At 48.4% G+C, this 16,943-nt stretch overlaps 1 protein-coding gene across 1 annotated transcript in view; it reads right to left on the bottom strand.

Annotated features, from left to right (window-relative positions):
• The window catches only part of BAZ1B (bromodomain adjacent to zinc finger domain 1B), a 428,988-nt gene that overhangs the window by 330,183 nt on the left and 81,862 nt on the right, over positions 1-16,943 (bottom strand). Inside the window, exon 5 of the mRNA XM_030186030.1 lies at positions 13,848-14,045. Within this exon, the coding sequence (XP_030041890.1) occupies positions 13,848-14,045 (198 nt within the window). The remainder of the gene's footprint in view (positions 1-13,847; positions 14,046-16,943) is intronic.

Raw genomic sequence — 16,943 nt, 5'->3', positions numbered from 1 at the left:
ATCAAGATATCGTGGACTGTTTTTTTACCCATCCACAGGATCTTTATGGTGCGCTTCGGGATAAGGGTCTGCAGGGCGCGCAATATTTGGATGGATTGACCCTTCCATGTATATCTCCAGTGGAGAGGGAGGCTTTGGGAGCTCCCATCTCCTCAGATCTGGGCCCTGAGACAACGCCCGCTACTTCAAGCCCCGAGTTCTGATAGGTTCCACACAGAATTCTATAAGCTCATGGGAGAAGAGGTGATCCAGCCATTGACTGATATGTTTAATGCCCTTCTTGCTTTAGATTATTTGCCAGAAGAATTAAATATGGCACATACTGTGGTCCTCTTAAAACCAGGGAGGGACCCCCTGTTGCCAGATTCTTATCTTCCGATCTCCCTACTGAATGTGGAAACAAAGAGCCTGGCAAAGGTGCTAGCTAATTGAATGGCGAGATTTCTGCCTACGCTTCTACAAGAGGCTCAGGTGCAGTTCGTCAAAGGGTGTTCTGTTGCCAAAAACATTCGTAAAATTTTGGTTTCTCTCATTCACTGGGAATGGGCGGAGCAATATGAGTAAAATACCTGCGTCCCAGGCGCGAGAAGGGGAGCAGAGCTCAAAGAGACAATCGATGAAGAACCGATCGAGACACGTGTCGCCGGCCCCGGACCACTCATCGGGGTCCGAATCAGCTGCATCAAGTGCTGGTGTGCGGAGAGTTTCCCCGAAAGCTGCCCTGTCTAAAGAGTTGGCTAAGTACTTGAAGGCTATCAGGGCAGAAATTACGGCGTCCAAACAAGAAATCCTTGAGCACGTGGACACCATTAGCCTTGATCGCCACGAGCTGGGAGGTAGAGTTGAGACCCTAGAGGAACATATGGATGAACACACCAAGAGAGCGGAGGCGGTAGAGGCCTGTTTTGTGCAGCAAGGTGAGCAGACTGAGGAACTACAATGTTGTTGGGGAGGCATTTGAAGTGATTGCTCCTATAGGTGGAACACTATATGTTGGGGTCTGTGGGGTGGTAGGGGGGAAGGGGAGTAAGGTTTTGGCTTCAGGAGTTGTTTGGAATTTTGAGGTTAAGGATGAGGATGGGGAGTTGTGGGGAGATGGGTCAGATCTGTAATGCCAGCTGGGGGGGGGGGGGGGGGGGGGGGTTGAGGCTGGGACGTCCCTCGCCATTGAACACTATAAAAGCAGCTAAGATGGAGGCTGTATTTTCAGTATGACATGGTAAAATTGGTGTCTTGGAATGTGGAGGGGGATACATTCACCAATTAAAAGGTCTAAAATATTACATTTACATAGGCATAAAGTGGAGGTCGCCCTGCTACTGGAGACGCATCTCAATGCGATGGAGCATGCTAAGTTAAAAACATGGTGGGTGGGAGAGTGTGTGGCAGCGGCAGCCCAGGGGAAGAAGGGGGAGGTGGCCATTTTGTTTAAATATACCTGAGGAGGTACCGACTTATAAGGGCAGATCATGGAGGTCACTTTAATTTTGGTTAAGGATGTCATTAACCATCATACAGTTTACATATGTAACATCTATGCCCCGAATCAATACGATAAGAAATTCTATAACAGTGTGACTAAAGTACTAGCTTCCAATGAGTACACTCCCTTGGTGGTGGGGGGAGACTTCAATGCAGTGTGGGACCCTGATATGGACAAGTCTACATCAGGACATTTGTCTGGTTATTATGCTAACAAAGGCTTACTTCAGTTAAGTCAGTTGTTGGACCTTGTTAATATCTGGAGGGAGCTGCATCCCTCAGATAGGGATTATACTCATTTATCTCGTGTGCATTATACCCAGACGCAAATTGATTATCTACTGGTAACTAGGGGGGAGTTTAGCAGAGTGCAGAAATCGGATATAGGACCCTATGTTATATCGGATCATGCCTGGGTATGGACGGACTGGGGTCTAGGTCATTTTAAACCACGAGGAGGGCAATGGCAGTTCTCCACTAAGTTATATAAAGCCCCTATGTTTCGGGAGAGGATGTTGAAGTGTTGGGAATCCTATAAAACCATGAATGTAGTGCACGAGGCCAACCCTATATTGTACTGGGACGCAACAAGAGTGGTTTTAAAGGGAGAAAAGTTATTCCCATTATAAACGTACCGCCTGTGACAGAGAAAGCTTGAGGTTGGGAGGGCTGCTGCATCGAGTTCGGCAGTGTTATGGGATCTCTCCAACAGGGGAACATCGGAGGATTTTGTTGGAATCTCAAACGGCGTTGAACACGCTTCATCAGAGGGCCCTTAAATCGCAGCAGTATTATCGGTATATGCTTCACTAGCCGTTATGCCCGTTAAAACGGGCGAGATTTCCAGCTACCCTCCTCGCCAGGTCGCCGCTGCCTCTCCCCCCTCGAGGTCGCCACTACCGTTCCCCTCCCCCCCGGAGTCGCCGGCCAGGGCCCTCTCTCTTCGCAATTCAACTTACAGCGCCGAAACCGCAGCAGGCAGATCAGCTGAGCTGCCGTCAGCCTTCCTTCTCTGCCTGTGTCCCGCCCTCGTGTGACATAACGTCGATGAGGGCGAGACAGAGGCAGGGAAGAAAGCCCGACGGCAGCTTAGCTGATCTGCCTGCTGCGTTTTTGGTGCTGTAAGTTGAATTGCGAAGAGAGGGCACGGGCCAGGTGGGGGGGGGGGGGGGGGGCGGTAACGACCTCAGCGGTTCCTTCCCTCCCTCCCCTTCGCGCAGTTTCCCTCTCTGTCCTGCCTCCGTCATCACGGATTGACGCGGGGGCGGGACAGAGGGAAAGTCTCTACTGTGCATTTGCGGGTGAGTACGGTCACTCACAATTTATATGTTTGATAGGCATGGAAATAAAGCGGGACGGTTGTTGGCAAAGTTGATTCGGCCTAAAGGTGGCCCACGTAAAGCGAATGCTACATACCTGTAGAAGGTATTCTCCGAGGACAGAAGGCTGATTGTTCTCACTGATAGGTGACGTCCACGGCACCCCCTCCAATCGGAATCTTCACTAGCGAAGACATTTGCTAGCTCTCGCGCGCCCAGGCGCACCGCGCATGCGCGGCCGTCTTCCCGCCCGAACCGGCTCGTGTTCGTCAGTCCCGTACGTAGCAAGACAAAGACAAGGGAAAACACAACTCCAAAAGGGGAGACGGGCGGGTTTGTGAGAACAATCAGCCTGCTGTCCTCGGAGAATACCTTCTACAGGTATGTAGCATTCGCTTTCACCGAGGACAAGCACGCTGCTTGTTCTCACTGATGGGGTATCCCTAGCCCCCAGGCTCACTCAAAACAACAAACATGGTCAATTGGGCCTCGCAACAGCAAGGACATAACTGAGATTGACCTAACAACTTATCCAACTAACAGAGTGTAGCCTGGAACAGAATAAAAAATGGGCCTAGGAGGGTGGAGTTGGATTCTAAACCCCAAACAGATTCTGAAGCATCGACTGCCCGAACCGACTGTCGTGTCGGGTATCCTGCTGCAGGCAGTAATGAGATGTGAATGTGTGGACAGATGACCACGTCGCAGCCTTGCAGATCCCTTCAATAGTGGCTGACTTCAAGTGGGCCACTGACGCAGCAATGGCTCTAACATTGTGAGCCGTGACATGACCCTCAAGAGCCAGCCCAGCCTGGGCGTAAGTGAAGGAAATGCAGTCCGCTAGCCAATTTGATAAGGTGCGTTTCCCCACAGCCACTCCCCTCCTGTTGGCATCAAAAGAAACATTTGGGCGGACTGTCTGTTGGGCTGGGTCCGCTCCAGATAGAAGGCCAATGCTCTTTTGCAGTCCAATGTGTGCAGCTGACGTTCAGCAGAACAGGAATGCGGATGGGGAAAGAATGTTGGCAAGACAATTGACTGGTTCAGATGGAACTCAGACACAACCTTCGGCAAGAACTTAGGGTGAGTGCGGAGGACTACTCTGTTATGATGAAATTTGGTGTAAGGACCATGGGCTACCAAGGCTTGAAGCTCACTGACTCTACGAGCTGACATTACTGCCACCAAGAAAATGACCTTCCAGGTCAAGTACTTCAGATGGCATGAATTCAGTGGCTCAAAAGGAGGTTTCATCAGCTGGGTGAGGATGACATTGAGATCCCATGACACTGTAGGAGGTTTGATGGGGAGCTTTGACAAAAGCAAACCTCTCATAAAGCGAACAACTAAAGGCTGTCCCGAGATCGGCTTACCTTCCACACGGTAATGGTATGCACTGATTGCACTAAGGTGAACCCTTACAGAGTTGGTCTTGAGACCAGACTCAGACAAGTGCAGAAGGTAGTCAAGCAGGGTCTGTGTAGGACAAGAGCGAGGATCTAAGGCCTTGCTGTCACACCAGACGGCAAACCTCCTCCATAAAAAGTAGTAACTCCTCTTAGTGGAATCTTTCCTGGAAGCAAGACACGGGAGACACCCTCCGACAGGCCCAAAGAGGCAAAGTCTACGCTCTCAACATCCAGGCCGTGAGAGCTAGAGACCGGAGGTTGGGATGCAGAAGCGCCCCTTCGTCCTGTGTGATGAGGGTCGGAAAACACTCCAATCTCCACGGTTCTTCAGAGGACAACTCCAGAAGAAGAGGGAACCAGATCTAACGCGGCCAAAAAGGAGCAATCAGAATCATGGTGCCTTGGTCCTGCTTGAGTTTCAGCAAAGTCTTCCTCACCAGAGATATGGGAGGATAAGCATACAGCAGGCCTTCCCCCCAATCCAGGAGGAAGGCATCCGATGCCAGGCGGCCGTGAAGTCTGGAACAGAACTGAGGGACCTTGTGGTTGCCTTGAGATGCGAAGAGATCTACCAAGGGGGTGCCCCACACTTGGAAGATCCGGCGCACTACTCTGGAGTTGAGCGACCACTCGTGAGGTTGCAGATATGTGGCTTGGAGAAACATGCCGTGACGGCGAGCCCACAGCCACATGCTGACGGCTTCCTGACACAGGGGACGAGATCCGGTGCCCCCCTGCTTGTTGATGTAATACATGGCAACCTGGTTGTCTGTCTGAATTTGGATAATTTGGTGGGACAGCCGATCTCTGAAAGCCTTCAGAGCATTCCAGACCACTCGTAACTCCAGGAGATTGATCTGTAGACCTTGTTCCTGGAGGGACCAGCTTCCCTGGGTGTGAAGCCCATCGACATCAGCTCCCCACCCCAGGAGAGACGCATCCGTAGTCAACACTTTTTGCGGCTGAGGAATTTGGAAAGGGCGTCCCAGAGTCAAATTGGACCAAATCGTCCACCAGTGCAGGGATTCGAGAAAACTCGTGGACAGGTGGATCACGTCCTCTAGATCCCCAGCAGCCTGAAACCACTGGGAAGCTAGGGTCCATTGAGCAGATCGCATGCGAAGACGAGCCATGGGAGTCACATGAACTGTGGAGGCCATGTGGCCCAGCAATCTCAACATCTGCCGAGCTGTGATGTGCTGGGACACTCGCACCCGGGAGACGAGGGACAACAGATTGTTGGCCCTTGTCTCCGGAAGATAGGCACGAGCCGTCTGAGAATCCAGCAGAGCTCCTATGAATTCGAGTCTCTGAACTGGGAGAAGATGGGACTTTGGATAATTTATCACAAACCCCAGTAGCTCCAGGAGGCGAATAGTCATCTGCATGGACTGTAGAGCTCCTGCCTCGGATGTGTTCTTCACCAGCCAATCGTCGAGATAAGGGAACACGTGCACTCCAAGTTTGCGAAGCGCTGCTGCTACCACAGCCAAGCACTTCGTGAACACCCTGGGCGCAGAGGCGAGCCCAAAGGGTAGCACACAGTACTGGAAGTGACGTGTTCTCAGACGGAATCGGAGATACTGTCTGTGGGCTGGCAGTATCGGAATATGCATGTAAGCATCCTTTAAGTCCAGAGAGCATAGCCAATCTTGTTCCTGAATCATGGGAAGAAGGGTGCCCAGGGAAAGCATCCTGAACTTTTCCTTGACTAGATATTTGTTCAGGGCCCTTAGGTCTAGGATCGGACGCATCCCCCCAGTTTTCTTTTCCACAAGGAAGTACCTGGAATAGAATCCCAACCCTTCTTGCCCCGGTGGCACGGGCTCGACCGCATTGGCGCTGAGAAGGGCGGAGAGTTCCTCTGCAAGTACCTGCTTGTGCTGGAAGCTGAAAGATTGAGCTCCTGGTAGGCGATTTGGAGGCATGGAGGCCAAATTGAGGGCGTATCCTTGCCGGACTATTTGGAGAACCCACTGGTCGGAGGTTATAAGAAGCCACCTTTGGCGAAAAACTTTCAGCCTCCCCCAGACCGGTAGATCGTCCAGCACGGACACTTTGATATCGGCTATGCTCTGCTGGAGCCAGTCAAAAGCTCGCCCCCTGCTTTTGCTGGGGAGCTGAGAGGCCTTGCTGAGGCGCACACCGCTGACGAGAGCGAGCGCGCTGGGGCTTAGCCTGGGCCGCAGGCTGTCGAGAAGGAGGATTGTACCTACGCTTACCAGAAGAGTAGGGAACAGTCCTTCTTCCCCCATAAAAACGTCTACCTGATGAGGTAGATGCTGAAGGCTGCCAGCGGGAGAATTTGTCGAAAGCTTTATCCCGCTGGTGGAGCTGTTCTACCACCTGTTCGACTTTTTCCCCAAAAACGTTATCTGCATGGCAAGGGGAGTCCGCAATCCGCTGCTGGATCCTATTCTTCAGGTCGGAGGCACGCCCCCATGAGAGTCTGCGCATCACCACACCTTGAGCAGCGGCCCTGGACGCAACATCAAAGGTATCAAATACCCCTCTGGCCAGGAATTTTCTACATGCCTTCAGCAGCCTGACCACTTCCTGTAACGGCTTGGCTTGCTCAGAAGGGAGCTGGTCCACCAAGTCTGCCAGATTACACACATTGTTCCGCATATGGATGCTCGTGTAGAGCTGGTAAGATTGAATCTTGGCCACGAGCATGGAAGAATAGTAGGCCTTCCTCCCAAAGGAGTCTAAGGTTCTGGGGTCTTTGCCCGGGAGCGCCGAAGCATGCTCCCTAGAACTCTTAGCATTCTTCAGGGCCAGATCCACCACACCAGAGTCGTGAGGCAACTGAGTGCGCATCAGCTCTGGGTCCCCATGGATCCAATATTGGGATTCTATTTTTGGGGGGAATGTGGGGATTAGTTAGTGGCTTGGTCCAGTTCGCCAGCAATGTCTTTTCAGGACATGATGGATGGGTACTGTGGACGCTTCCTTAGGTGGAGAAGGATAGTCCAAGAGCCCTTGGCTCATCCTCCACAACCACCGGGAAGGGGATGGCCGTAGACATCTCCCGGACAAAGGCCGAGAAAGACACTTGGAAGGAGAAAGCTGCCTTTCAGGGAAGGGAGTGGGGTCAGAAGGAAGGCCATCAGACTCCTCGTCAGAGAAACATCTGATGTCCTCCTCTGCCTCCCACGAGGCCTCATCATTGGTATCAGACAAGTTCACGGACCTGTGTCTGAAGCCGTGTCCGTCTCGACTCCGTGGAACCACGGTGGGAGCGTCGAGAGGTGGACTCCCTGGCCGGCAGCGGCGAAGCTCCCTCCCCCAACGTCGGCGGGGAGTCCACCTGGGAGGCAGCCAAAACCGGTACCGCAAGCGGCACCGGTACCGGGGGACCTCACCCCGGGCAAAGGGCCAGCTGTCGCCTCACTCGACGGCACCGGTGGCACAAGCACCCCCGGTACCGGAGGAGAAGGGCGCAACAGATCTTCCAGAATGCCAGGAAGAACAGCCCGGAGACTCTCGTGCAGAGCGGCTGTGGAGAAAGACTGAGAAGCCGGTGCAGGCGTCGAGGTCAGAATCTGTTCCGGGCATGGAGGCGGTACCGGGCGCACCGACACCTCCTGGATGGAGGGTGAGCAGTCCTCCCGATGCCTGCTGGGTGCTGACTCCCTCGGCGACCCAGAGCTCCCGGTACCACGTCGGGAAGGTGACCGGTGACGATGCTTCTTCGACTTCTTCGAGCGAAGCATGTCACCGGAGCTCCCCGGTACCGATGAGGAGGACGTTGAATCCAGACGTCGCTTCCTCGGGGCCGGGGCCGAAGAAGGTCGATCCCGGGGGGGCTGTACCGCAGGAGCCCTTAGGGCAGGAGGAGACCTACCCGAAGGCTCACCGCCACCAGCAGGGGAATGGACAGCCCTCACCTGCACTCCAGACAAAGCACCACCGTCCGACAACATCAGCACCAGAGAAGGTCCCGGTACCACCGACGCACTCTTCCGAAGTCTCGGTACCGACGATGTAGGAGAAAGATGCCTCGATGCAGTCGACGTCGATGTGATCTCCGAAGTCTTCGGTGCTGCCAACGCCGATGCACCCGACGAATCTCGAGATGCTGCTGCCGTCAAAGCGCCGGAGAACAGACCGTTCCACTGGGCTAATCTCGCTACCCGAGTCCTCTTTTGCAAAAGAGCACAAAGACTACAGGCCTGCAGGCGGTGTCCAGCCCCCAGACACTGAAGACACGAGGCGTGCCTATTAGTGAGCGAGATTACCCGGGCGCACTGGGTGCACTTCTTGAAGCCGCTGGAAGGCTTCGATGTCATGGGCGGAAAAATCGCGCCGGCGAAATCAAAATTCACGATGATAAGAGGCACCGAGAAAAAAAGTGAGAAAAACCCGTGCGGGTGACCAACAAGGCCGCTGCCGAAAGCGAAAGGAAACTTACGCTGGGAAAAAACTAGAAATACGGGGAAAAAAGGTTCTTTTTTTTTTTTTTTTTTTTAAAGAAACACGAAAGACGCACGAGATCTTCTGAGGGGCACGAAATGGCGGCAAAACACGACAATCCCGAGCGCGGACAAAAGAAGACTGACAAACACGAGCCGGTTCGGGCGGGAAGACAGCCGCGCATGCGCGGTGCGCATGGGCGCGCGAGGGCTAGCAAACGTCTTTGCTAGTGAAGATTCCGATTGGAGGGGGTGCCGTGGACATCACCCATCAGTGAGAACAAGCAGCCTGCTTGTCCTCGGAGAAAATTCTTATGATTCACTATTCTGATAAGGGGATTTGTGAGATCTTTCAGGATTATTACCGAGGTCTCTATGCGGCTCCCCCGGATGACGGCCTCCCGAGGGAATTATACTTGGATGATAATGCACTGCCTTCCAAAGGACAAAAAGAGGAGCGATCAATTGAATGATCCAATTACTGAGGAGGAAGTAGATATGACAATCGAGCGTAGTCCCCTGCTTAAGGCTCCAGGTGTAGATGGCTTTAGATCAGAGTTTTACAAGCTGATGGGAGGGTTGGAGGTTCCTCCTTTAACTAAAATGTTTAATAAAATTGTGGATTAGGAAGCATTACCAATAACCCTTGATTTAGCTCAGATTATAGTGTTACCTAAGCCAGGAAGAGACCCAACATGCTCGGCATCCTATCGTCCTATATCCCTTCTGAATTTTGAAGTCAAGCTGTTGGCAAAGATAATGGCGAATTGATTAGCTTGGGTCTTGCCAGGTATCCTTCATAATTCAAAGGTAGGATTTGTGGGGGGTCGTGCTGTGGCAAAGAACCTGCCTATGATACTGACCACTTTGGAATATAGGGAGCAAAGGGGGTTCCAATCTATACTTATCAGTTTTGACGCCGAGAAGGACTTTGACCGAGTAAAGTGGGATTTTTTTTTATTTGCCACCTTAAAGGCATATGGGTTTGTGGGTCGCTTTGTCTTGGTCATTAAGGCGCTTTACTTCTCACTGCTTCAAAGTGGTGGCTTTTGCTGATGACTTGTTAGTTCATCTTGGTACACCACGTGAATCCCTTGAAGCGTTATTGGAGACGTTTCGGGAATATGGAGATTACGCAGGGTTTCACCTCAACTTGGATAAGTCGGAGGCTTTGAAATCCTCACTGCAAGTTAAGCAGCTGGGGGACTTGGATTTTCCATTACGCTGGGCAGACAATTCATTTGGCAATGGAGGTACATACCCTATACTGCCATAATGTCTCAGTCCTTATGGAGGTCACATGTGGGCAGCTGGAATGCTGGAAGGCTCTGCCTTTATCGTTACTTGGGAGAATAAACCTCATGCAAATGGTTCAATTCCCTTGTTGGCTATATGTCCTCCAGAGCCTGCCCTTGCGAATGCTACAAAAAGATTTTAATTTTTTATGTTTCAACGGTTTTTATTGATAAGTCAAAAAGTACAAATCCACCTCAGCACAATGATTTCAGTACAATATTGCAACACTCACGGTAGTAACACAACAAATATACACCACTGCTTACAGTCATCAAACTTTTAACATTTTTACCCCCCCCCCCCAATTGTGCTTTATATTTAAACATTTTATTGAAAATTCAACCTTACTGATTTATTTGAAACATTGCGATGTCTATAGTCAACAAACATTCCATGTTGATTGCAAACCTATATCATGAAACATCCCCAGTTTTATTTTATAATCCTATTTTCCCCCTTTCCTCCCAGTACCCCCCCCCCCCTTTTATCTTCCCCCTCGTTAACAATGTTATCCCTGGGCAGAGAATTTGGGAACCCTTTTTGGCTAAGTGCGTAGAATAATTGAAGTTTTGGATGAGAAAAATTGGGAAGACGGGTGGGAGGGGGGAGGGAGGGTTAGAGGTTGATAGAGGGGGGTTAGGGCACAAGGGTGGGGTAGATCCAACTGTAAAATCATAAAATGTTTGAAGTATACTGAGCTTCGTATATGAAAATGTTAATCTGTTAGCAGTTTTGCTTGTTACATTGACTAGATTGACCTGGATTGATAGTGAACCAGTATAATTTACTTGTATTATGTAAAGATGGTTAATGGTTGTGTTTGATTAACAATGCTGAATAAAGACTTGTATAAATCAAAAAAAAAAACAATGTTATCCCTGTTATGTGATTATGTTGTTGCCATTCCCTCATTCCTTTACACCGGGATCTCACTTCTCCCCATCTGTGTCCTGTAGGGTCTGGGTTCTTATAATCCCCCGGGCCGAAGGCCGAGAAGTCTCCATATTATGACTGTGCCATCGCTTATACGTGAGAGTTCAAACAAGGCAATCTAGTAATCTCCAAACTGGCCGTTTAAGTTATATATTCCTCTCCATCAAAAGATTTTAATTTTTTAAATAGCATGTTGAGCTGATTCTGCTGGGCGGGTAAAAAACTCAAATTAGACTGGCCAATATGCTGGGGTCATGGAAACAGGGAGGGATAGGGCTGCCCAATTTAAAATTATACAACCAAGCATGTTTAATGCGGCATTTGAGCAATTAGTTTGGGCAGACAACTCTACATGACGGTTGCGTTGGAAAGCACGTTTTATGAACCCTATAATTTTTACTCCTGGCTGCACTGTAGGAAAAGTCAAACACCTGACCATCTGAAGGAGAGTGTTTTGTTGGGATCTCTGAGGGAAGCGTGGAAAGTGTTGCTGCGCAAATTGGGGGGAAATGTACAAGTCTCAGATCAGTTGTCGATTAGGGGAAATGGGGCTTTTGAACTGGGCTTGGATAACCCTATCTTTCGGCTCTGGGAATAAAAGAGAATAGTTCTTCTAGAGCACTTGCTAACAGAAAAGGGGAAGTTGCTGACATTTGAAACTACAAACGTGGATAGGCCCCACATGGGGCAATCGCTTTGCCTATGCACAAGTCAAACATATGTCCAACCTTGATGGGTCTTCTCTGGGGAACCGGTTGGGCTCACATATATGTGAGTTTTTTCAACGGAGGTGGGAGTATCAGTGTCAGGGTTAAAGTAAGGCCCTTATTACAGGGAACCCAGGTAGGGACTTTTCAGTGTTAAAGAGGAGATGGGAGGACGACTTGGGGATATCCCTGGGAGATTGGGATGTTGCAGCTACCCTTAGGAATAGTCCCCTATTGACTACGGCTGAAAGATTACGGGAATGTGGAGCAAGGGTGATACTTCAGGCATATGTAGCCAAAGTACAGCTGATACATATGGATCCACATGCAATATAGACACTTTTTTTTTTCACTATTTGGGAGTGCCCCCGAGTACAGAATTTTTGGGAACAGGTCAGACGGTTTTTTGTCTCAGGTGGTACGGGGGTCAGTGGAGCAATTTGTACTTAAACCCAAAACGTACTAGACATGCTACCCTTTTGTGCCGCAAATTGACCCTAGTAGCTCAAAAAGTTATATTACAATACTGGACTTTAGCTGATCCTCCAGCATATTGGCACTGGAGGCATCAGGTGCATTTACTGGCGACTTAGGAAGCTGGGTATGCTAGGGGGTCCCCCAGGCATAGGAAGGCCTTTCTGATGATATGGAATCCTTACCTGTCCAGTTTGAGCCCCCGAGGGCGCAGCTTCATTGTCAATATGATGAAAAGGGCAAATGTGATACCTCATCCTAAGTAAAAAAAAAAATTTGTCTGAAGCCAGTTAGATTGGGTAGGGAGGGAGGGGAAGGAATGCTTCATGTGCGACCATCCTACGTGCCATCAGGGACTGGCCCTGGGTGGAATTCTCAGAGATAGGATGGGAGGGGGGGGTTGAGGGTTAGTAGTGACATTGGGTTCTGGATGGTGTATAGTGAATTCTGCGGGGAGGGAAGATGGGGATGGGGATGGGGGGGGGGGTTGGTGGGGTTTTATTAAAATATTAACTGAAGGTCAAGTGTGCCCATTGTATTAGTTTCAATGAGTGAATGACGTGGATTGTCAATAATGTAGTAGTATTTGTGTTTTGTTACTCTTGTTATTGCCTTCAATAAAAGTGTTGAAACATAAAAGCTCAACCTTAAATCTTCTGTGGACAAAACTTAGCCCATCTGAGCAAATTACGATAGTTCTTTCATTTCAAGCCAATTAGGGTGACAGACTCCCTCCACAAAGGTCAACCCAAACAAATGGAGCTGGGGGGGGGGGGGGGGGAGAGAGGAAGACACACATTCAAACACCCTACCGTGGCAGGCACAGGCACCATAGGGACACTTTCAGCTCAGCCACACTAAGCCAAGACCCAAAGGCCGAGGAGGGAGAACAGCCCTCCAAGCCAATGCCATGCAAAGACTCCACAGACTGATCCCTGAGACCTCTCACCATTCAGGTACTCAATTACAGGGCACAGGTGTAAGACTGCATCCCAGGAATCAGCCTTTGCACACAGAATCTTGCGCCACCTGTTAATCCTGTACCATCTCCTAGAGGCAGAGAAATCCTGCTGAATTTCAGTGCTGCCACCACTTCTTACACTAGTGATTTTACTGAAAGCCGTGTTCTTTACCTTCATCTGCTGGATGGGGAGCATAACACAATAATCTCTACTGGTCTAGCAGGATAAAGAAATTATTTTTTTTTTATAACAGGAAGTTGCCTGTCCAGTTTTCATGCAATGAAAATAGGCTATAACTGACTTCTTGCTCTAGTCAACTACAACAGAAGTAAACCCTTTTTGTATGTGTGGTAACCTCACTCACAGGAAATTCAGCTCATCTAGGAGCTAGCAGAGAACAGGGTTACAGTTTCTGGGGAACACACAACTGTACAGCACCCAAACCTCATGTGGCAAAGAAATGCCATCTTGCAGAAAAGTCAATGAGGCTGCTCTGAGGCTGCCTATACTCATGTCCACTATCCCATAAAGCTGTATACCACTTTCCTTTTTTGAGGGTAGAACAATCCCAGAGTGAAGATCTGCAACACTTTCAAAAAGAGATAAACATTGGAGAAAAATGGATCAGAGCTGGAAAATAAATGAGAAGATTTAGCTAAATTCCTCCAGTCCAAAATGCTGAAGGGTGTACACAAGAATTCAGACTGCTTACTTGGGAATCCTAATGGCCATTAAATAACAAATATTAGTGTTGACTAATAGAAAATTATTGCTTTGAAAAGAGAAACAACAAATCAAAAGAATGGGACAGAAGGAGAGGAAAAAATATTGAAGCAAAAAGTATCCCTACCTTGTGAGGGTCCAGCAGGAAGTCGCTGAATTTGCTGGGAAGAGAGTACTTTTTCACCAGCTCATCCTCCACAACCCAAGGTGCATTCTCACCCATGCCAATCCGTAAAGAGTAATGACGAATAAAATATCGTAAAATCTCCTTGTTTGGTGGCCGCTCTGAGCGTATCAGACTATCAACAGGCACACTGCTAATAATCTGGAAAACACAAAAATAAAACAAAAACGCTGCAACAAGGACAACTCCTCTAATAAATATAGTAAGCACTAAGTGGAGTCTGCATTGATAACAGGTGGGATGTTCATGGGTTCATAAACACACCCGGAGGAGCATCCTTGCTTGGACTCTGAACTGTACTGCATGTGCTGCTTTGAAAATGTGACAAACCCATGGAAATGTTTTTACCAGGTGTTAGCTATTCAATCAAACTAGATTTACCAAAATAGGCAAAAAAAATAGCCCATTAACTATTACTGTTTGTCATTAAGTTTTTCAGCATTTATGTGACATCCTAAAACGGTGCATATTAAAACAAATTCCATATAGGAACCTCAAAGTAACAGGAGAAAAAGCGATACTTTATTTTAAAAATGTTATAGCACGCACATCTACAATCCTGAGTGGGGGACAATATACATTCACAGTAAGAGACTTTGTACAGACATATCATATCTGCATCAACATAGTACAAACAGTCCAGTTTGCAACAATATTATGTAAACAGTTCAAACTTTACTCTTAGAATGGAATCTCAAGTGCTTCTTGAAAGAGGGCAGTTTTTAAACCTTTTTTTTCTTTTTTAATTCGCCAAAATTACATAAGGCTCAAAGCTGGTCAGGAGAAAGCTAAGATATTTACCTGTACCAAGTATTCACCAAAGACAGCAGGCCTTATATTCTCATAATTGGGTATCGTGATCCTGCGTTGCCCGACCGGAGCTTTTAACAAGCATTAAAAGAGCTTTTCTGGAGCATGAAGCACACTCCACTGCACATGCGCGAGTGCCTTGCTGTCCAAAACAGAACAGTTACTGCAGTTAAATACTACTACTACTTATTTCTATAGCGCTACTAGACGTACGCAGCGCTGTACACTTGAACATGAAAAAAAGAGTTCCTGCGCAACAGAGCTTACAATCTAATTAGGGCAGAAACAGGACAAATAAGAGATAAGAGATAAGGGAATATTAAAACTCAGGATGATAAAATAAGGGTTCTGAACAAGTGAATAAGGGTTAGGAGTTAAAAGCAGCATCAAAAAGGTGGGCTTTTAGCTTAGATTTGAAGACGGCCAGAGATGGAGCTTGACGTACTGGCTCAGGAAGTCTATTCCAGGCATATGGTGCAGCAAGATAAACAGAGTCTGGAGTTAGCAGTGGAGGAGAAGAGTGCAGATGAGAGATTTACCCAGTGAACGGCGTTCCCGAGGAGTGTAGGGAGAGATGTGGAGAGGTACTGAGGAGCTGCAGAGTGAACGCACTTATAAGTCAATAAGAGATTGAAATGTATGCGGAAACGGATAGGGAGCCAGTGAAGTGACTTGAGGAGAGGGCTAATATGAGCATAGTGACACTGGCGTGCAGCAGAATTTTGAACAGATTGAAGGGGGAGAGAGGTGGCTTAGTGGGAGACCTGTGAGAAGCAAGTTGCAATAGTCTAAGCGAGAGGTGATAAGTGTGGATGAGGGTTCTGGTAGTGTGCTCAGAAAGGAAAGGGTGAATTTTGCTGATATTAGAGAGAAAGAAATGACAGGTACATAAGTACATAAGTAATGCCATACTGGGAAAAGACCAAGGGTCCATCGAGCCCAGCATCCCGTCCACGACAGCGGCCAATCCAGGCCAAGGGCACCTGGCAAGCTTCCCAAACGTACAAACATTCTATACATGTTATTCCTGGAATTTTGGAGTTTTCCAAGTCCGTTTAGTAGCGGTTTATGGACTTGTCCTTTAGGAAACCGTCCAACCCCTTTTTAAACTCTGCTAAGCTAACCGCCTTCACCACTTTCTCCGGCAACGAATTCCAGAATTTAATTACACGTTGGGTGAAGAAAAATTTTCTCCAATTTGTTTTAAATTTACTACACTGTAGTTTCATCGCATGCCCCCTAGTCCTAGTATTTTTGGAAAGCGTGAACAGACGCTTCACATCCACCTGTTCCACTCCACTCATTATTTTATATACCTCTATCATGTCTCCCCTCAGCCGTCTCTTCTCCAAGCTGTATAGCCCTAGCCTCCTTAGTCTTTCTTCATAGGGAAGTCGTCCCATCCCCACTATCATTTTAGTCGCCCTTCGCTGCACCTTTTCCAATTCTACTATATCTTTCTTGAGATGCGGCGACCAGAATTGAACACAATACTCAAGGTGCGGTCGCACCATGGAGCGATACAACGGCATTATAACATCCTCACACCTGTTTTCCATACCTTTCCTAATAATACCCAACATTCTATTTGCTTTCTTAGCCGCAGCAGCACACTGAGCAGAAGGTTTCAGCGTGTTATCAACGACGACACCCAGATCCCTTTCTTGGTCCGTAACTCCTAACGTGGAACCTTGCATGACGTAGCTATAATTCGGGTTCTTTTTTCCCACATGCATCACCTTGCACTTGCTCACATTAAACATCATCTGCCATTTAGCCGCCCAGTCTCCCAGTCTCGTAAGGTCCTCTTGTAATTTTTCACAATCCTGTCTCGATTTAACCACTTTGAATAACTTTGTGTCATCAGCAAATTTAATTACCTCGCTAGTTACTCCCATCTCTAAATCATTTATAAATATATTAAAAAGCAGCGGTCCTAGCACGGACCCCTGAGGAACCCCACTAACTACCCTTCTCCATTGTGAATACTGCCCATTTAACCCCACTCTCTGTTTCCTATCCTTCAACCAGTTTTTAATCCACAATAGGACACTTCCTCCTATCCCATGACCCTCCAATTTCCTCTGTAGCCTTTCATGAGGTACCTTGTCAAACGCCTTTTGAAAATCCAGATACACAATGTCAACTGACTCCCCTTTGTCCACATGTTTGTTCACTCCTTCAAAGAACTGAAGTAAATTGGTCAGGCAAGATTTCCCCACACAAAAG

Source organism: Microcaecilia unicolor, chromosome 13 (genome assembly GCF_901765095.1).
Source record: "Microcaecilia unicolor chromosome 13, aMicUni1.1, whole genome shotgun sequence".
NCBI lineage: Eukaryota > Metazoa > Chordata > Amphibia > Gymnophiona > Siphonopidae > Microcaecilia > Microcaecilia unicolor.
The sequence above is the reverse complement of the archived record's forward strand: the minus strand, read 5'-3'. Positions and strand labels throughout refer to the sequence as shown.